At 53.3% G+C, this 21,214-nt stretch overlaps 6 protein-coding genes across 7 annotated transcripts; 4 read left to right on the top strand and 2 right to left on the bottom strand.

Moving 5' to 3' along the window:
• The first annotated feature begins 2,868 nt into the window (after positions 1-2,868).
• On the top strand, positions 2,869-4,150 carry J3458_020973 (uncharacterized protein). The gene has a single exon (XM_007812539.2). It carries the CDS (start codon positions 2,906-2,908, stop codon positions 3,794-3,796), a length of 891 nt encoding a protein of 296 aa, XP_007810730.2. The 5' UTR covers positions 2,869-2,905; the 3' UTR covers positions 3,797-4,150.
• Positions 4,151-10,216: 6,066 nt separating this feature from the next.
• J3458_020972 (uncharacterized protein) lies at positions 10,217-11,897 on the top strand. Its single transcript, XM_007812538.2, has one exon. The coding sequence runs from the start codon at positions 10,525-10,527 to the stop codon at positions 11,596-11,598; it is 1,074 nt and encodes a 357-aa protein (XP_007810729.2). The 5' UTR covers positions 10,217-10,524; the 3' UTR covers positions 11,599-11,897.
• Positions 11,898-12,837: 940 nt separating this feature from the next.
• J3458_020971 (uncharacterized protein) lies at positions 12,838-13,128 on the top strand (the record flags this gene model as incomplete). The annotated part of the gene is made up of 1 exon (XM_066122332.1): positions 12,838-13,128. The coding sequence occupies one exon, from the start codon at positions 12,838-12,840 to the stop codon at positions 13,126-13,128; it is 291 nt and encodes a 96-aa protein (XP_065972584.1).
• A 628-nt stretch (positions 13,129-13,756) lies between these two features.
• Positions 13,757-15,659, bottom strand: J3458_020970 (uncharacterized protein). Of its 2 annotated transcripts, XM_007812537.2 has the most exons (2): positions 14,729-15,659; positions 13,757-14,672 (listed from the first exon to the last, which is right to left on the bottom strand). In XM_007812537.2, the coding sequence occupies exons 1-2, from the start codon at positions 15,497-15,499 to the stop codon at positions 14,334-14,336; spliced, it is 1,110 nt and encodes a 369-aa protein (XP_007810728.2). In that variant the 5' UTR covers positions 15,500-15,659; the 3' UTR covers positions 13,757-14,333. The 2 variants fall into 2 exon arrangements, with proteins under 2 accessions (XP_007810728.2, XP_065972583.1); XM_066122331.1 differs by having other exon boundaries at positions 13,773-15,659.
• A 333-nt stretch (positions 15,660-15,992) lies between these two features.
• Positions 15,993-21,194, top strand: J3458_020969 (uncharacterized protein; the record flags this gene model as incomplete). The annotated part of the gene is made up of 1 exon (XM_007812536.2): positions 15,993-21,194. The coding sequence occupies one exon, from the start codon at positions 15,993-15,995 to the stop codon at positions 17,640-17,642; it is 1,650 nt and encodes a 549-aa protein (XP_007810727.2). The 3' UTR covers positions 17,643-21,194.
• On the bottom strand, positions 16,745-20,998 carry J3458_020968 (uncharacterized protein). Its single transcript, XM_007812535.2, has one exon. The coding sequence runs from the start codon at positions 20,889-20,891 to the stop codon at positions 17,784-17,786; it is 3,108 nt and encodes a 1,035-aa protein (XP_007810726.2). The 5' UTR covers positions 20,892-20,998; the 3' UTR covers positions 16,745-17,783.
• Positions 21,195-21,214: the final 20 nt, after the last annotated feature.

Genomic DNA, 21,214 nt, shown 5'->3' with positions numbered 1-21,214 from the left:
CGGCTACTATCACGAGATCCTAGGGCACGAAGACCGCCGACTTCTTGTATAAATAGATCTCTTTGGTAATCTAGGCCTTAAAGAAGACTAAGGATTTAAAAATAGAAGACTGTTATACGAATTGATTCATTACTCCAAGCCCTTACTAAGCCCTTATCGCGCCCTATAAACACTCTGACAATATGCATGTATCAACTTATTTTACAGGCCATACGTGCCTGTCCTAGCCCATGTACTCCCAGGTACTTGCTTAAACGGCATGATACACAATATAAGTTAAACTAGTTGTCTCACCGTTCTCTACTTCGTTTACAGTCTATATTAGAGAATTTTCGGCTAATGCCTCCCCGAATACATGGAGATGACTTTCTGGAAAATGCCCTTTGTATCGATAGACTTAGGATCTTGCAGCAATCCAAGGTTTATTAGCCAATCTGGTTGGAGTACGGGTGGAGCTGATCCTGGGCAAACGAAGTTGACGCATTTCTAAAGCTGTCATCACGGCTCTATTTCTCTACACCTGATTGTAAAAGTTTGAAAAGGGATAAGAGTGAAGTTGCTTGCTTGTTCCAATGTGGTTTACTAGTGGATAAGCCTAGATGTGTTAAAATAGTATCAGATAAAGAACTATTATAGCAGGCTATAATTTACGAGAAACGGATAGCGTCGCCATTCGACCTTTGAGTTGGAACCACAGCATACCAGAGTGGAATAGTTCATTACTGCTATTTATCAATCTACATTGCGACTATTTTTCTGACCAGTATAACAAGTCCGTTTGGCTGGCTACAGCATAATGGAAATGCCGGATGCTTTCTTATAAAACAGATCTGAAGTATTCACATGTCCTCCAAGCGGCGTTATATTTTGCTGGTCCAAAAAAAAAAACATAACCACACAAGTGACAGCACACGATTATCACCGTGTAAGTCACAACACCACTGCGCAGCTCAGGTCCCTATGAGAATAGAGACTTCCAATTATTTTTGGCTTAATTATTTATTTACTTTAAACTTGATAACAAGACCGGTTTATGGCGGAAATCATGTGGCGTATTTGATCAGGACTCAGGACTCTGTAAGTCTCTTTCTACGTAAGGCAGCCTACTTAGTGTCATTCCTTTCAACACTTGTATCATTAGTTTATAACGAGACTTGTCGTAAATGTGTCTGGATTATTCATGACTACATATTATAATGGTATAAATTAAATAATACAATAGGGCAATTTTTCTTTTTCAAATATCTTAATAACTATTCCAAAGAAAATTACCAGAACTACAGCGAGACAGGATAAAGATTACAATCTGCCAAATCAGCATCCTGCTGCAATGGCGAGACCATCCGAGATGAAACGAGCGGAGTGATGAAAACAACAGTAAAGGTCTTGCAATCCTTTCAGACTCTTGCAAGTACACACAACACACTCTGACAGCCTAATCAACTATGGCCGTACTAGACCCAGACGAGCAGGTAGAAGCGATGTCATCTACCTCTTTTTTTCTCCAGAAAAGGAGCTTCTTCAACCAAGAAAACTTCTGTTTTGAGCCTTGACTCAACGAACGTTCCCCGTGCCCATGTCGCAGTATTCCGAAATGAACAGGGGCCTTGTGACAAGTGCAACCACAACAACCACAGGACAACTTCTTGGGCTGGGGGCGAGGGGGAGGCACAAAGGGCATTGGTCCCACTGGTCCAGAGACTTCAGCAAGAAGGGATTGCTTGAGGGCGCAAATGTACATATCAACAGGAGTCACTGGTATGGTCCTGAGCGAGTTGTTCCTCCAGCCAGCGATATGGCAGAGCTTCTGTAAAACGAAACTCAGCATCTCGTCAACGCTTCCTTCCTTGGGCCATAGAGTGCGTGGTGCAAATGTTCGGATGCTGTCGATGGCTTTTTGGATATCTTGCACAGAGATACCCGAGAGATTCGGCAGCATTGATTTGTCGTCTTGTGCGGGCCAAGGGTGATCAACCAACATCATAGCCATGCCGCGGCTTTGCATTCTGCCGCGCAGTCTCCAGATACGAAAGGCAAGCCCTGTCCAGGACTGCTCTGTATCAGGAGGCGGCTGCGTGATTTGTATGGCGGCTTCGAGGGTCCTGACTCGGTCCTCAAGGAAAGGCAGTCTCGTGGTCTCTTTCGCTTCTGTCAGGGGAAACGGGAGCTTTCTACAGCCCTCCATATTGGCAATAGCCGCGGCACAGTAGAGTTCATGGTGTGATTTCTCCATGGTTGTCTGGTGGATATTCAGAAAGTCAAAGGGAATTGTCAAAGGATGAGCAGAAGAATCGTGCGGAACACGCGCTGCTTGGTGGGCTTTCTGCCGTTTTTAAACCCTTGACGCTTTGGAATTTGGCCTTCTCATCTTGGGCAGACAGGCAAATAGGCCGTGCTTTACATCGACGCTATGTCTCATTGACGAATGGAATGCTCTGCTTTGGATATGTTTGATGTGGAACTGGTTCAGACTGCCATGTCGGCTGGACGAGGAAAGAGGAAACCACCACTTCGCTCTGAATTTGTGAGAGATGACATGAGAGACAAGAAGTCCATGTGAACAGCAGCATCAGGTTTCCCAAGGTTTCTTCACGCCCATACGGAATCCGTCTGGCACCGGCTGGGTCACGCACGTACATCACCCAGACAGGAAGTCAAATTCACTCCGACGGCGTTAATGTTCACACATGCAATGCGCGGGGTATGCATCTTCAATGTTGGTGCCTGGCAAATGACAAGCACCAGCCAATCAAATTTTCCCAAGGCCCACCCCCCAGCTTGTGCCCCTGACGACTCATGGTCTGATGTCTCGTCAATCGACGCCACGATGCAACCCGTCCTTAGTCCATCCAGGGTCCTCAGTCCTCAGTTTTCCTTTGCTTCGCACCGCCTCACATCTCCAACCATGGGTCGGGAATGTGCAACTTGTGGCCGCAACCTCCCCCAATCATCCTACACAGCCAACCAGTACGCCAAGGGTCCTGGTGTATCGCGATGCACGCAATGCGTCCACGGCCACTACTCCGACACCCCGTCTGCAAGGCAGTCTGACGCCGGCAGATTCAACAACTCCACCTCGGCTTTCATCCCAGTCACGGCACTAGAGGAGCCGTTTGCGCAGGGCGCTTTTCGCTGGGTGGCCAAAGGGACGTACAGTGCAGGGCCTCGCAAGGGACAGGCATGTGTTGTCAAGTGGTTCAAGAGTGGTGCCGTCTTCTCGAAGGATTATTTCGATCTCGACGTCAAGGCTGTCGACAAGGCCTTGGAGTTTGTCAACGCGTTCAATCAGCTAGGCATCATCAACAAAATCGTCAAAATCAATATACCTGAAGTGTGGCAATTCAACGATGATATTTACAGCGAGCGGTCAGGCCAGAAAGTTCTATGCGAGCCATTTATCCAAAACTACCAAAAGTTCAACAGCAATAGCGGATGGCGCGATGAGACCAGGGTATGGGGAGAAGTCATGCAGGCCCTGAGTCACTTGAGCTACCATCTGTCGGGCGGTTATTTCGTTCTGTGCGACCTCCAAGGCGGCATCTACCAGCATGAGATAGTCCTCTCTGATCCTGTTATCCTGTCTCGGGATCGTCAATACGGCGTGACAGATCTTGGCCCTGACGGTATCAGCTCGTTTTTCGCTCAGCACGTCTGCAACAACTTCTGTCGCCCGCACTGGACGCGGCCTGCTAACCCGCAGCAACACTTCCGCCCGATCCCAGGCACCAGTATGATGCGACGATCGGTGCCGACCGAACTTTCAAGGCCCTTCGCAACAAGGTTCCTCGTCGGGTAGTGTGACTGGAGGCAAAAACTGTTGTGAATATTCCAACAAGTGCGCCGCTGCATGGGTGTGAATCAAGCAAGCCTATGTGGAACTCCTTTCCATGAGGATATACTTTCTGGGTTCGCCGTACGACCTCGGGCATTCAATATTACTGTCTTCGGGTACACTGGTGACAATGGGAGAGAGTAAGTAGTGTCGAGATAATTCAGCCGAAGGCTGACTCTACATTAATCCATAAGTTTTCCGAATAATGAGGGTTTGGTGCAGGCTTGACAAATAAGTTTCTATTGGTCCAAATTTTGTATGGGAAATCGCGAAAGAAGGCTGGATTGGTTGGTGGCTCTAGAAAAGTGGGTAAAGGACAGCCACCGTCTGTCGGTGCTTCTTTGTTTACTTCTCTGTTTACAATCGTTTACAATCGTTTACAATCGTTTACAATCGCTAAATTTGCCCAGCGATCTGTTCGTTTGCTTGGCCAGCAGCCTTTCTTCCATTATTGAAACAGATGTACCGCATGGTTGGGTATGGATTATGATTCTAGGGGTAATATTAGTCCTAGATCTGAATTGGCAGTCCATTGCCCGTCTTGCGACCGAACAAAATCACCAAGTAATTTCGTTAGCAGGAGGAAATCTGCCAATCCAACTACAACCTGTCTGGAATGCCGGGACCACCGCAATTCCGAGGTAACTGACACCATTGATATACTATATATGCCTCCCTAACCTGATCAAGCGTGCCAGGTCCAAAGGTGCCGTCCTTGCATTGAGAAAGCTGGCTGTCCGTCCTACCTCAGCTGAGAGATCTGCCCCGAAAAGAACCGACAGAGACGCTGGCCTATCGCCTCCTAACCAGAGATCTGGAACCCAACCTACATCGCCAGAGAAGCTACGGCAACAACATACAGCTAGGAGTTTGTTCGGAGAGCCAGGCAGCCAGCCGCAGATAGTGCTGGGGACGCCGATCCCACCAACCCAAGCGAGCTCGCGGCTCTTCCGGGCTCTAGCTCCCTCACCGCCTGTGCCGCCCTCGACCGATCCTGTCGCCTCACATTCTGATCCATCTACTGTCCGAAGCAGCACGACTGGTGTGGACTACTCTTACCTGGCTGTTAGGTTCCACAAGGGCGGGAAGGACTCGCAAGATGATGCCTCCAAGGCCGGCGCCAGGGCCAAGCAGGCCACTATTCGGCGCGACCATCGTTCACGACGCCGTGCAGGGGAGGCTGTGTCACTAACTCCCACAATCTCTCAACTCGGCGTCTTTGAAGGTTCTGATGGTCCTGGAGAAGGTATCCTTGTGCTGTGGTCCCGGCAGTTTGTTCAAGCTAACCACGGAACGTAGCTGGGAGTCAAGATCGACTACAGGCAAATGAGCTCCCAGATGGGGATGGAATGACCAAGGAAGCGGATGACAGGGGACAGTTCTCTGAATCTGATGTTGACGTCGAGGACTATTTCAACTTGCTGCTTTCACCTGCTCGACCACGGAAGTACCTCGAACACCTAGGGGTAGAGTCTGATTCCGATCTAGGGGACGAAGACGGGAACGATAATAGCAATGCCTTGGACGAAAGCCCTCTTCGCTATTGCTCGCGGCAGCCTTCCAGAAAGTCAGGGCCTCGTCGCCGTGCTCGCCGTGGTCCTGCCCCTGGTACAGGAGGGCGGCCAAAAAAATCTCAAAGGCAAACTCGATCGTCGGGGCCGCCACGACGGTACCGGAGTCCAGTGATGATTCCACCTGAAGAATCGGCCGTATTTCACGCACAAGATCCGGTGTGGAATGGGGACCTGGACGCTTGCGCCTTGACCTGTCGTGATAAAGCAATCCTCCGTGAGTTCTGGACAAAGCTGGACAATGACCAAATGCAATTTTGTGGTCGATGTCAAGAGCGTTGGTTCCAGATGAAGATCGATTCTGATGGCATTTGTGCGCGTTGCTGTCGAAAGGATGATAAACGCGGCCCTGAAGAGCCGTACTTCTTCTCTGTGGACAACCAGTTGGATTTTGGCTCCGTACCGACTCAATTGCCTCAGCTTACACCTACTGAAGAGTCTTTAATAGGCCGTGTTCACGTCCACGTGAATATTATGCTTGTGCGGGGCCAGCAGTACAAATATCGGGGACATGTTGTTCACTTTCTCCGCGAGGTTGGCTTGGTGTACAACCAACTCCCGCTTTTGCCGCGGGAGTTGAACACTGTATTACTCCGTCCTTCCAATACGTCGTCCCATGCAAACCTTAGCCGGCAATTCACCCGCCAGTTCCGTGTACGCCGCCAGCCAGTTGCCATATGGCTTAACTACCTCCGGCGCCATCATCCTGGCTATCGATGCATCGTCATCGACGAAGAGCGGCTGAGTCAATTGCCTCAAGATGGCAATGTCCTGGACGACATCCCCCAGAGCCAGGTGGAGGCTGCCGAAGTTGGACCCGAGGAAGATGAGGAGGCAGAACCGGACCTGGAGGACGAGGCTGCGGTGCCGGACCTTTTGGCCAAGGACACGGAGCTCGATGCTCTGCGGTCTATTCTTGCCGGAGAACCAGAAGCTGAACCAAGGCTTTCCACAAGCTTCCAGGAGCAGGTGCAGCACGAGCTGCAGCTTCCGAATATACGGCGCACACCCATTAATGAGTTCAATCGCTCTCATGCCCTACTCTCCTTAGCTTTTCCCTGCCTCTTTCCTGACGGGAGAGCCGACTTTGTTGAGCCTCGGCTACGGTCAATCGACTACAAGGACTACATCGAGCACGCGATGCGCTGGCATGACGGGCGTTTTGCACGCCACCCGACCTTCCGCTTCGTCGCCTTCAATACTCTGATGCGGTCACAGGCCCGTGCACGGTCCAAATTCTTCGTGAAGCAACACGATGGTAGTCATGAACCGCTCACACGGGAGCAGCTTGTTCAGGCACTGGAGCACAGCGAGGACCCTGAGGCGCAGGTGCTAATCAACTCAATCACAAGACATGCGGTACCTATTCGCGGCACGCGCCCCTTCTGGAACAGGAAGAGGCAGGACCTCGAGGCCTATGCCTACAACCTTGGATGTCCTGGTGCATTCATCACATTCAGCCCGGCAGATTTACACTGGCGGAGTCTCTACCAGCACATGCCCCGATATGATGAATGGCTGGCTGCGTCCGAGTCCGAGAGGATGGGTCTCTCGCGCCAACTTTTGCGTCAGAATCCTCACATTGCTGCTTTCCATTTCTACCGCCGATACTGTTTCTTTCGAGATATCGTGTTAAGCAAGAAGTTCAACATTACGGATTACTGGGATCGGTATGAATGGCAAGGGCGTGGCAGTCCGCACAACCATGGCCTGTACTGGATGGAGAATTGCCCAAGAGTCGACATGGTGGATGAAGCCGCTCGTGATGTTTTTGCACGCACGTGGGGATTCCACATCACTGCCATTAATCCTGAGCCGACTAGGACTATGCCCCAGGGTGAGGGTAACCCCCTGAGCGTAGATCCACTGAGTACAGAACTGACATTCCTGCGTCTCTCACAAATCGTCAACCGCTGCCAGCGCCACAGATGCAATACCACATACTGCTTACGCGTAAGGAAGAGAACCGTTGATCTGGCGAGGGATATGGAAGGCGCTGCTGCAGATATCGAGGCGGCCAATGCGGCCAATCCAGAGCGGGAGTGTCGTTTTGACTTTCCTCGTGCCTTGCGGGAGCTGGCCGCAGTGATCAGGAAGGAAGGCAAGTCGTACTATGTCTTCGAGGCGGCGCGGAATGACAACCTCATGAATCACTTCAATCCCGCCATTATACTAGGCTGGCTAGCCAATATCGACATATCTCCTTGCACCAGCCTACAGGCGGTTATTACGTACGCTGCCAAGTATTGCAGCAAATCTGAGAAGAAGACTGAGCCTTACTGTAAGCTTGCAGACCAGGTTTTGCCGCACACGGCACACCTTCAGCCGCTATTATCCTTCTCCTCTCGCCTGATGAATAAGCTGATTGCCGAGAGAGATTACTCGGCGCAGGAGATTTCCCATCTTCTCCTTAACATTCCTCTGCAGGAAGGCACGCGGATGGTGGTCTCTGTCGACTGCCGTCCTTTGGAGCAACATGCACGTTCGTATCGCGTGGATGAAGATGTCAACGAGACCGTCGGCAGCTACAGGAGGTATCTCGAGAGAAATGACCAGCACGAGGATGCAACTTACCTCGAGTACCTGCAATCGTATAATCTCAAGACGTGGAGGAGACTCGCTGCCAACGCGAAGAAGAGAGTCCTGTCTTACTTTCCTCGATACAGGTCCGTGGAGGCATCTCCCCAGTTTGGTGACTTCTGCCGTGTTAAATTGATGATGGCTCATCCGCATCGCTCTCCAGAGGAGTTGCTCACCGTGGGCGGGCAGCGGTTCGATTCCTTCGCGGCTGCGTACAGGTTTTGCAGAGAGCAGCACCGTGACACCCATGCGGACGATCATTATGGGGAGCCAGATACAAATGAATTGAGGGCTGAGGACGACGAATTTGAGCTTGAGGTCCATGAAGAGCCCATTGTGGATGAAGACTGGCATGAACTCGCCCGCATGCTTCCCGACCGCCCGCTGGAGGAAGAGGATATCGACATGCTCGGCCGCCGAGACATCGACATCAATTATGATTGGACCCCTCACGTTGGACGGTATACTGATGACGGTATTCTCAAGGGCGACTACTGGAAGCAACGCAAGGCGGCAAACCGCCTTGACCTTGATGTGGATCATCAGCCCTTGGAAGCTCGAGATTCCCTAAACCGGGATCAGCGCTTAGTATACGATACCGTGATGGACCACTTCCTGAATCAGGAACCCTCTCAGTTGCTGCTCCATGTGGATGGTGGAGGTGGTACCGGGAAGTCATACCTCATTAATTTGCTCTCCGCGCACCTCCAAGCCGCTGCTGCCGGGAGAGGGACACCTGTTTGGCGTGCCGCGCCCACTGGCGTCGCGGGAAATCAGATATCGGGCACTACTTTGCACTCCCTGTTACACCTTCCAATCAACAAGGACTTCAAGCCCCTCTCGCCCACTGACATGGCCCAGCTCCAGAAGAAGCTGAAGGACATCAACTACCTGATCATCGATGAGAAGAGCATGCTGGGACTGCGACAGCTTTCTTGGATCGATGACCGCCTGCGCGAGGCGTTCCCGAGTAGGAATGAGGAGTTCTTTGGTAGTCTTAACATCCTTCTGGTTGGCGACTTCTTCCAGCTTCCACCCGTGCTACAGAAGCCGCTCTATTACGATAAAGAGGTGCAGGGAGTGGAGATCAAAGGCAGGAACGCATATAGACGCTTCGATAAATCAGTCTTCTTGAAGGTTGTCCAACGGCAACGGGGCGACGATCAGAAGGCGTTTCGCACAGCTCTCGAGGAATTGCGGCTCCTCCAACTGTCAGTCGAGTCCTGGAAACTCCTTTCCGGTCGAGTACAGGCGAAGCTAGATGATCTGGAGGTCGCCAGGTTCGCCAACGCCTTGCGAGTATACGCCACGAAAGATAGGGTGAACGAATATAACCACTACCACCTCGACCGCCTCGGCCGGCCAGTCATTCAGGTCAAGGCTAAGAATGTCGGCCTTGGCGCGGCTGCGGCGCCTGATGACAAGGCGGGCAACCTTGCGAAGCAGATCCCTATATGCATTGGCGCCCGTCTGATGCTGACATCTAACCTTTGGCAGCCAGTTGGTCTCTGCAACGGCGCTCGCGGTACCGTTTACGATATCGGCTGGGCACCGGGGGCTGACCCAGTCCAAGACCCTCCCTGTGTTATCATGATGGAGTTTGACAAGTACAGTGGACCTGTGTTCCTGACCACCGCTGATGGCAGAAAGATTGTCCCGATTCTCCCAGTAGACAGGGACTTCCTCATCGGAAGCACTCTCTGCACTCGCACGCAGTTTCCCCTGATCGTATGCTACGCCATTACGGTTCACAAGTCGCAGAGCATCACTGAAGATGTCATCGTGACAGATCTCTCCTGTCGGGACTTTCAGACTGGTTTAAGCTACGTAGCTGTCTCTCGCGTAAAAACGCTCCAGGGCTTGATGCTGGATGCGCCCTTTGATCGTGGTCACCTGTTTTACGAGTCTCCACCAGAGGGTATGAAGATGAAGATGAGGGATGAGCGGCATAGAAGACGACAGGTCCTTACACGGAATCCATATAGGTCAGACCACGGCTCTGCATAACTAGATAGCTAGCTAAATGTAATGGCTTAATAGTTGCTTGGCCCAAGGACTCCCAGCCTTCGGATGATCGTACCCCTTGCACCCACAGCTCTAACGTGCAAGGGGTGGCGTAGTATTTTAACAAAGTCTATAGAAAATGTAGAGGTTTAATTCTATTTGTTCCAAACAACGTGATAAGAAGCCCAAATTCTCGCACGCTCGTTCCACGCCTGTAATCAGACGTAAGCCCGTCAAAGATCTCTCTGTCCAAGTAAAAGCTTGGACATGAGCAATAAAATCATGCGCGTTATAGTGCCATCTTCACATACGACAATATCCTAGTCCGTAAGGCCGAGGTCGGCACCAAGCCAACGCGCGCGGTTTGCACGAGACCCTCTTTTTTTTTTTTTTTCTTCGCGTATATTAATTAATCAGGCACCTGCCTCCTGGAGTCCTGCCTACTCCCTCTCTTCTCACGCGCCTCAAGACGACGACTTGTTTCCCACTCAGGGCCTCCTATTCGGCGGACGCCTCTTGTCTCTGCTGCGCAGCAGAATGCCTCTCATCATGAATGCCGACGTAGGCAAGCTCAACGGCCTGGCACCACGGTCCTGCGAGCTATGCCACAAGAAAGACGGCGTCGCCCGCTGCTCGGCCTGCCTGGCGGTTTACTACTGCGGGCGAGAATGCCAGGTTAAAGACCGTGATTTGCACAAGACGCCGTGCAAGCTAATCAAAAAGGCGCGTCTTATCTACGAGTTGGAGGAGAAGAGCCTTCGCGAGCTGCCAGGCGGGCTCTTCACCCCTGAAAACGTCTTCCAGAACTGTGTCGGCCGCTTCTGGGGCATCTTGGAGACGCGTGCGTACATGCGCGCGCGCTATAACTTGGTGGACACGATGCTTCTGAGCTACGGCACCGCCGGCGGGCCCGTAGACCTGGTGCAGATATCCCTCGATCATCTCCTGGACATGATGCGGCTTTGTCGCTCGGATAACATGGGCCTGCGTCAACTCATACCCGCGCTGTACATTCGACTCGGCAGGGACCAGGACGCCTACGACTTCATGAAGTGGTACGCGACGACCGGGCACAAGGTGGATTACGACTGGGGCAATATGGACGAGCCATTCCTGGACACCAAGGGCGCCGACGTGCTGGAAGCGCCGGCGAAGAGCTGGAGAGGCGACTTTCTGGAACTGAGCCATGTCGTGGCCGTGGTTCTCATCAAGGTGCGAATCATGCTCGACCTCCAGGCGATCCAGAATGCCAGGATTGCGCTCCGCGGCGTCATTCCGGAAGAAATCATTGAGATTATCCGTGGCAAGCTGGTCAGCTCCGTTGTTTTGTCACGCCCTGAGATACTCCTGGCCGGGCCGGAGGAGACGGCACGACTGGCTGAGAAAATCAAAAACCAAATCAGAGAACTGTACGATGTAGTCGAGTCATACAACTCGCACTTTTGGGACCTGCTGGTGGAGGATCCTGACTCTGGTGTTTTACACAGACCTGCCGGATACTCGCCAAAGTCGGCGGACGAGGCTTTGATGGTGGTCGGATATAGCTATGCGTCATGGTATGAGACGCCTGGAGCGGTGGACGTGCTTCGGAATCTGAGCAAGCAGGGCTGAAGTTCTGCCTGGTGGAGAATGAAAGTGGCATTGTTGGGCGACTAACTTGTAACAAGAAAATGACAGTATTGGCAGAATCGAGAGGGCTTTTCGATGTTGAATCGGCTTGTATGGAAAGGACTACTGTTGATCGACGTGTCGCTTAGAGATGATTGGCTGGCTCAGATTTGCCTTGTTGCCGACAGATACAGGTTTGCCTGATCAGGCTATAGAGCGTGTTGGAGGTGCCAAGGATCTCACCCTAGACTAAACTATCATTTGAACATTCAGAATCCTATCGTACATGGTCTCCCCTAAAGGATGTCGTTGAAAGACAAGCCCCACTTTACTACCCGTCGTGCCGTCCAACCAAGAAGTAAGCAGCCTTCGGGCTGATCGGCTGACTGGGTGCATTGCGGGCTCTATCTACATCTAATCTAGCATTTGGGCTCCGAACCTATGGAAAGCCATCGCCAAGGTGAAGGAGAGATGGCCATTGATTCAACAGCGCGGATGGTACAGCTTCTGCCTGCTACTTGATCGCCAATTACGTCAGGATACTCCGTACAAGCGCCAGAACAACCATCGACAATCTACTACCACTTGTCGCCCCTGTCTCTCTACCGGGATAGAGAACCCCGCGGCGGCCCGGCCCTAGCTAGGACAGCTAAATCCCGATAAGGCATGGACACTTGCGGATGACACTCAACTCTGGAACATGACCCGTGGAGGAAACCCTTGCGTAAAAGCAATCCATTTTTCGGCTCTTTGTCGTTTGAGATGTCATCTTACAGTATGCGTTGTTTCTTTATTATCCGCAGGCTAACTTGGAGCCACTTGTCCAAGTGTTGAGCATGCCATTCAATTGAGGCGGCGGTAGCTTGATATGGAACGAGGTGAAAGTTGTCGAGGCCGCCCATGGCCCTTGCAAAGCGCATTGTTGCTCGTGCGGCTGCCATTTTCAGCTTCCACCGCTCCATCCGTCCATGACTTGCCTCCCAGGTAGAGCGAAATGTTACGTTGGACCATCTCTCTTCTGCGTCTCAACAAGAAGTCTGGTGTGCCACTCCACTTCTGGTTGGCCCTCGCTCACGCCACGAGCGACTTGAAACAGCACTTTGCCGTCGACGACAAAGAACAAAGAATCCGAGCGAATTTTGTTGCACCAGCCCGTTCTTCAACTGTCGCCCCTCTTTCCAGCAAATATGTTGAACAAGGACAGGTCGGCGTGCAAAAATCGTAAATGCTGACCCGGCAGTCATGTTTGGCCATGCTGGAGTGACAAAGACTCAGATGGACAGCGCCGAGCAGGCCAATCCCAACACTGCAGACAATTTCACCCTGCTCCGAAAAGCCAAGACGCGACTTCTTCTTCTCTTCGACGAGCTGCCAGACTGGGCCAAGGACAACGAGTACATTCTTTCCGGCTGGGGGCCCGAGACGAATTCGTACTGGGAATGCATCAAAAGCATGGGATACGTGCACAACGAATCCGGCACACCAACTCGGATGACGGCATCGTCTTTTCCCTCTTCTTCTTGGGTGGCATAGTCTGCTGCCTTCTTTCAACGACCATGTTCTGTGCAATCATTCACATACAACGCACCTCTTTTGCCTCGAGCTTGATTTCCAGGCATCCTCACCGTCACTGCTGGATGCTTCCCCCGAGCCTCTGGTATATGTTTCCGTGCGCTCCACGTGAGGATTTCGTTTCCGTCTGTCGCCAGCTAGGTAGTCCTCGCCGCCATCCTTGCCCTTTTTGTCAAATCCTTCCAGGCCCATACTATGCGACCGCTCCGTGCACTCGTCTTCTCCGTCATGGCGTCTTCGGCATTTTACCCCATAATCAAGATCTATCAAGTCGGCTGGTGGCGCGCTGACCCCGAGCACGGAGCTTCATGTTACGCCTGGACTATTCTGATATATCTATGTTCGGTGACTATTTACGCGGCAAGTGTCTTCTCTCCCTCCCTTGCTAGGCCCCAAATGCATCATTTTAGAAAACTTGGCCCTGCTGGTATCCCATGTTATGAAAACGGCTGCGGTTGACCGAGTCGTGGAAACCTGGGTACTTTGACATCTGGGCCATTCGCATCAGATATTCCACGTGGGAGGCGACTGGGCTTACAGTTCACTTTTGTGCACTTGTCAGGGCCCTGGGTCAACTCTACGCTGTCAAGAAAAGCCAATGCCCGGATCGAGTAGGCCTTTCAAGGACTCCAGTTGGGGTTGATGTGAATGGCTGGTGTGCACAATGGGCCATCGCAGCACCCATGCTCCCACACGCAGTCTCACTTTATCCGGCCTTTGCGAATCGACAATTCTTGTCAGAAAGAAAAGCAAGGAGTTATTCATACATTTTCAGTGCAAAAATCGCGTACTTGGGCAGGTTCACTAACTCTACAGGGCAACCGGGCAATCTCGCATCTAACCGGATACAATGTCATTTTTCTCCAGCCAAACTCCATCTACTCAGCCTCCGTGAAGTCGCCGCACTTGTGAACCCATCTCTAATTCTGTACATGTTGCGAAAGCTGTTTCGAAGGCCCTATTCATCTCGACCATCCCGAAACTTGGCTACTGCAGCATCCCACACTGGCAATGTCGAGCCATTGTCATCATCTCTCAAAAGCCAAGTATCATGATTGACACTTGTCGTCCGCTTCCGCGCAGACTTTTTGATTTTGGAACCTCGTATGCTACCATAGACTTCTGCCCTCCAATGCGTCCCTGCTCGCCTTCTCAGCTGCTTCCCTTTACGGGGCTTTGCTTCCGCCCTTCTCTGAAGGGAAGTAGCTTTGTACAAAGAATCGCACAAACAAGACCGTCAGAGGCGCCAAGTAGAGCACGTTGAACCAAATGGCAGATGTTTGGCCGCTCGTATTGATACATGAAACGGTTTGATAGCCAGCGTGGTGCTCAACAGCACTGTCCTCAAGACGCGAGGTCTGAATCGGAATGGTGTAGGAGACGAAGGAGTGCAGGGCGGCGTAGGACGCCCCAAACAGAAACTGCATGATTTGCATCGTGGTAAGGCTCCTCTTCAAAGCCTGCGGTACTGCCACGGAAAGGGCCCTCAATGTATAGTATGCGTACTACAATTCAAACAAGACGTCAACTTGGAAAACTCGGCAAAGTTCGAGGTCCTCACCATCAAAGCGTGAATGCCAGAGTTGACAAAAACAAACATCCAAATAGGGGGCGACATGTATCGAATTCCAGACCACATGCACATCATGGCTCCGGCGTGGTGGTAGGTCTGCAGAGTCGAGCTCGTCTTTCCCCTGGCAATAATGATTGCGGTGTCGACGACTTCGTAGAACTTGCTCAGGTAGAAGAGCCATCCGTAGAAAGCTAGACCTTCGTTCCAGAAGCGTCCCAGATGGGCAGGGTCCGGCGTACCTGCAGTGCCGAGGAGATTGGTCAAGGGCGATTCAGAAGCCCATCTGGACATTGTCCTGTTATATGCAATGGCATTTCCAAGCCCAGGTGCTCCATGGATCTTGCACAAGCTGTCCACGGTTCCCGCCAGCCCTGCCGGTGCTAATGGGTTGCAAACCGTTCTCCGGGCAGCTCGCAGCATTCCCATGAAAGTCCAGCCCGAGTAGGTCGCCAACAACACATTGTGGCCCACGACAAACCAGAAAAATGCTCTGCTCTTGCTAATCCTCCACGGCTTGTTTCCGTGCGACCGGTTGTACGCATTCAGCATTGCAACTGCGGTCGCATAAATACAGCCAATGGTGACGGGTACTCTCAGATCCAACGCGGCATGGAACGTTGAGGCCGGTATGGAAAACGGCGAGGCGGCCAACGTGGAGCCCGGGGCTGGCGGTGGAACAGTCTCTGGCTCACTTCTGGGTGGGAATTGAAACATGGTCGAATCGGACAGCGATAGTCTGACCGTGGCAGAGGACATCATGTTTAGCGCTCAAGGTGCACAGGTTGAGTTGAGGGAAAAGTTGTCAAAGTAGGACAAAAGATGCTGGCCTCAACTTGAATCGACCAGACACTTGTCACACCGCCCTTGCAGGGTAGGCCATCGATTTCCAAGCACAGTCATAGTCGTGTCCCCATCAGAGACATCAGACACTTTTCTTGTTGAACAGCACGAATTCCGCGACGCTACCCGAGTCGGCCGGCCCCGTCTCCTTGCTCACAACAGACTGAAACCACAAGCGTCCACGTCCGAGGCATCCGGCACAGCGACACTGACACGGAAACAATACGTTGGTTTCGCACATCAAGGCACCACCCGCAAAAAGTCCGCCATTGCCGCGGCATCTCGGCCCCACCCGGTCCGCCACACTCACCCGGTCCCACCTCAGCTCGCGTCGTCACCACCACGCTCGCTCACTCACTCACGCATCGTCACCTCACCCATCTTCAAACCATCGCAACCCCCAGCCGTCACGATGCCACGGGTCTCACAACCTCCGTCCTCGCCCACCATCGAACTCATATCCCTCTCGCCAACGTCCTCCCTCTCGCCCGACTCGCCGCTGCTCACGCCCACGTCCACGGCGCCACAGCCGCGCTGGGCGCTCCCATCACGAACCCGACTCCAGCGCCTCCTCGACGACACTCGCACGGCGCTGCGCACAAGACGCCTCGTGCCCCTCCCGCGGCCGTCCTGGAAGTCGGGCGTCCTCTTGGCGCTCCTCGCCTACACAATCGCATGCCTGGCCCTCTCCATACCGCCCTTCGCCTCCCGCCTCCCGGGCTACACGGGGCCTCACGCCGTCGGCGCCATCGACATGGAGGTGCCGCTCCCGCAGGCCCGGCTCGTCGCCGACCCCGTCTTCAAACGCTCCCTCGCCCCGGCGTTCGAGCTCGAGACCCTCCTCCTCACAATCTACTACCCGGCGTCGCACGACGCCCAGCCCACCAAGCCGCCGCTCCCCTGGATCCCGCGGCCCGTCAGCCTCACGGCCAGGGGATACGCGCGCTTCGCCCGCCTCGACAACGCCCTCGCCCGCCCCGTCTTCACGCTCGCCCTCTGGCTCGTCGCCGGGGCCATCACCATCCCCGCCAAGGTCGACGTCCCGCTGCTGCGCGGCGGGCCTGGCGCGAGGCTCCCCGTCGTCGTCTTCTCCCACGGCATGGCCGCCTCCCGCACCGACTACACAAACTACCTCGGCGAGCTGGCGTCGCGCGGCGCCGTCGTCGCCGCCATCGAGCACCGCGACGGCTCCTCCCCCGGCACCTCGGTCAAGCTGCCGGGCCGGCCCGCCAAGGACCGCCTTCACTTCCGGGAGTCGGACCTCTTCGCGTCGCCCACCAACCACACGCCCGTGGACACGCCCGCCATGAAGCGACACCAGCTCGCCTTCCGCGACGCCGAGATCCTGGAGACCATCCGTCTGCTGCGAGGCGTCGACGCCAACGCCTTCGTCCCCAGCGCGCGCTCCCCCCCGCCCGAGTCCCTGGGCTCGTTCTCATCCCGCCTCGACTTTGGCAACCTCGTGACGGCGGGCCACTCGTACGGCGCCACGGCCACCCTCCAGGCGCTCGGGAAAGCGTCACCCGACGACGACGCGCCCAACCCGTCGGTCGGCGGCATCGCCCTCGATCCCGGCAAGGAGAGCGGGCCCCTCAACACGGCCTTGAACGTGTCCCTCCTCGTCGTCCACTCAAACTCGTGGTCCAAACAACGCACCATCTTCTTTGGCAGGCCGCACTTCGACACCGTCCGTGACCTGGTGGCGGGCGTGCTCAAGACCACCGGCGCGGCCTGGTTCCTGACAAGCCTGGGCACAAGTCATCCCAGCGTGTCGGATGCCCCCCTCATAGAGCCTCTCTTGCTGAGCTGGACGACGGGCGCGACGCTGAATGTCAAGGAGGCCTTGAGGGAATACGTTCGTGTTTCGCACGACTTTATCAAATCTCTGGCCACCGCCAAAGTGGAGGGAATTCTCGACGAAAAAGTTACCCACACCGAATACAACAAGTGGGTGAGCCGTGAGAGGAAAAAGTCCTTTCCCAAGGACATGGCCCGCTTATGGGAAATACATGTCAGTCCTGCCTCGTCAAACGACTTCAGGAGCCGAGACGGACAGAGGTGAGACCCTGTTCCTTCACATACGCCTGCCTCACCGCACGCTTCGACACAGTTCAATACCACGCCAAACATCTACCGCTCCATTCACCTTGATAGCTATCCTGGCCGACAAGCAATATATATATATACAAACAAACAACAGACCTTACAGAAATGCCGTCGAAAAGCTTTCGCTCCCATTCCTCGACGTCGTCCCATGGATCGCCTTTCGACGACTGCTCAAAAACAAATCAACCATTCGCCTACTTCCTCTGATCTGGGCGTCCCACTCGGACTTGGTTGTTTCCAATGGGCTATTTGATACGGGCATCGACCCTTCCGGTGTGCGCGGGGATGTCGAGGCACCAGTACCCAACTTTCCCGGCGAACTCCCTTTACCACTAGCTGCTCGCTGAGGTATAGCTGAAAGCCCTGGCGTCGCTCTGGGCATGATAGGTGGTCCACTTCTTGAGTTTTCCTGATCGCATCGCTTCCAGGGTAGTCCATCATGTGATTGCGGTGCCGGCGTAGGGACTGTGTTCACAGACCTCATTCTCAACAGGCCTGGCCGACAGTCGCTTGAATTTGGAGTATTATCATTGTCTACTTTGGTCAAGGAGGTCGTCGAGCAAGGGGTATGCCGGAGCGGGCTGGATGGGACGCTTGGCGATGCAGAATGTTGAACCCTGTCCCTCTTATTGGGTCCGGCTGTCCCCTCTGTAGGCTTGAGAGGACTTCCAGTCCGAGTCGGTGGCGATGGACGTGCTCCAAGAGCATGTGAGCTGACAACGCGGCCCGGAAGCTCCTCTCCTGTACCTGTTGCTGCCGTCTTGGGGGTTTCACCTGGTGATTCGATCTCGGCACTCTCTCTCATGTGCCCAGCAAGCGGCACGGCACTGCTTGGCTGCTCCTCACATTGAGAGTTCACCACTGCATGCGGTTTTTCCAGCTTGGACATATTGGCGCTGAGCCAGGCCTTCCATTCTACCGAACTTGCTGCCGAAATGTCGTGGCCGCGGACTGGTGTTTCGATGTTGGCAAAAGACTCAACTGGCACAGTTACATCCCCCGCCACAGCGTTTCGAACGTTACGAAGAGGAGGCGATGCAAGTCCATCCGGTCGGGCGGTTGTTAATTCCTCGGTCGTGAAGGAGTAAAAGCTCTCAGCATATGTTAGGCGCACATCCCTTTCTGATCCCACAGTGCTTGGGCGTCGACTAGGTAGACTCAATGCAGACAGAGTACTCAGATACCTGGTATCCAAGGCGTGAGTGTGATCTGATTCTTGGTAGTCTTTCATACTTTGTTGAATTGCCCTACGGTAAGGACTCGTCGTGCGGAAAAGGTGATTGTCTGAACTGGGAGAAAACGTTGACTTTCTGTCAGCACGAATAGATGACTGCTTCGTCGCCGACTCCGGTAGAGGAATCTTGGCCGGTGAGAGCCCCTTTCCATCACCCGCAGATGCATTCGGATAAGCCTTGTACGCCGGCTTCCTCGGCATGTTGCGAAATGATTCTCTGGTTTTGAGATCCTGTCCTGCTTCTGACAGGTCCAAGGAAATCACTTCTTTGGTATCCTCAAATACATCATCATCGCTTGTCCCGATGCATCGAATAATCGGAGGAGACCATGGTTGTGAGTTGCCATGATCACCAGGGCTTTGTCCGAGAGGCACCGACTCGGCCGACGACTGTCTTGTCGATTCACGGTTCTGCACCTCGTCTGGATTATTGGGAGTGTTGGTGAGCTTCTTCATGAGTGCCGAATACACTCGCTGGCTATTTATTGTCATTCCTGGCACAGTAGGATTCGCCAATGGAATGCGAGAAGATGATGGGATATGCATGCCATTTTCCTTGATTACAGACAGACGCTGGTACTCGTGCTCTTCATTCGCGCCAAAATTCATAACAGTATTTGCTGACGAGTTTGTCCAACTAGTCACACGGGACTTGTCGTCAGCGGGGATGTTCTCCTCATGCGAGATGCTCTCCAAGCTTCCCTGACGTGACCGCATCTGCTGGTATGACGGGACCGCATGAAGTGAAGGGACATGAGAAGTCACTCTTGACATAGAAGCTTCTTCAATCGGCGGGGTGTCATTCCTCCGGTGGAAGCTGTCGCCATCAGTGTCTTGGGATGGATCGACTGCAATGTCGTTTCCGCTTGTGTCCGTACTCTTTGACCGACCGAAAAGTCTGCTCAGTTTATTTCGAACCTTTCTCGATACTCGTCTAGCTGTGAACCGTATCCCAGTATGCTTCGCGGGAGGAATACTATGTCCCGGAAATGGTGGGAAAAGCGCGGCGCTGTTGTCACTGCTGTTGCGCAGCGACCTGGACAATCCTGTTGAGCTCTCTTGCTGTCGATGCTTGGACCGAAAGAACATTGAGGAATGAGACTTGAGATGCCGAAAAGAACCCTTCGAGTGCATCACTTGTTCTGGCGAAGAGTATCCGTTATGTTTGTTCTCAGCTCCTCCTGCCAATGGCTTTGTAGTCTGGAATTCGAGATAGCTCATGGACTTTGGCGCGCGCAGACTTCGCCTGATGGAGTACCGCTTTGTCTGATTCTGCCTGTCCTGAAACTGTATGGTTAGAGGTGTTGTTGGCAGTGGCTTCAGGCCGTCAGCTCGAACGTGATCGTTGTCGTATCCTGACACTGAACCCGCGGACTGGCTATACATGGACTTGGATTTTCGGAGCGATCCCAAAAATGGCGGCATGGGAGTGAGATTGGCAGGCTCCGTGAGGAAATACCCACTTGTTTGGATGACTGAAGAGTTGCTGGTGCGAGGCTTATAGTTCGATTCCATGGATTGCGTATAGTTTGATGTCGTAGGCGAAAGACGGCCGTTATCTCGCCTTCCTGTAGCATAAGTCGGCCCTTTCGATGGATTGGAGCGCACCACGGGCTTTGCTCGAGCAGCTAGTTGTCGCCGAGGTCTGGCATTGGGGCCAGTGAACCTTACACTCTGTTTCCTCTTCGGAATGCCGTTTGGCGGACCTTCTAGTCGACCGTTGACGGTATTGCTCCGTCGAAGGAGCAGATTATGTGAACCTTGGCTTGGCCATTCCCCCGGTGTATCCTGTCTGTGATGGCCATGAGCGCGATAGTAAGACAAGTTGGCTGCAATATGGGCATCTCGTTCTGCAGATGCTGCATCAATATTAACTACAAAATCAGCCCTTCTTCTGGCAATAGAGCTGGTGGATTTGCTTCTGCCAAGGGGACGCCGGTAAGTGCTTCGGGAGCTTTTGCGTCGCAGCATCCTCAACTCTGTCAGAAAGCCAACGTTCAAATAATGTGCTCAATGTATAGTAGTCCACCAAGAATGATATTGTGCGGAATCGGGACGAAAGAAAATCTAGCCTGTAACCTTAAATGTAGAATCGAAAAGGTATCAAAACATCTTAAGTCAAGTGAAGCTGCTGATCAGTGTTGATACGGGAGAACAAACCAACACCGGGACACTGGTTGCCTGGCAGCATCTGTGTGTTCTTTCGAGCGCGAGGAAGGTATGAATGATCACTACGAAGGACGGACGCACTGAAGCAACTAGGGCGACTTGCCCAAATGACAAATGCAAACATT

This window comes from Metarhizium acridum (assembly GCF_019434415.1).
Source record: "Metarhizium acridum strain ARSEF 324 chromosome Unknown scaffold_577, whole genome shotgun sequence".
NCBI lineage: Eukaryota > Fungi > Ascomycota > Sordariomycetes > Hypocreales > Clavicipitaceae > Metarhizium > Metarhizium acridum.
This window is presented reverse-complemented; position numbering and strand designations above follow the sequence as displayed.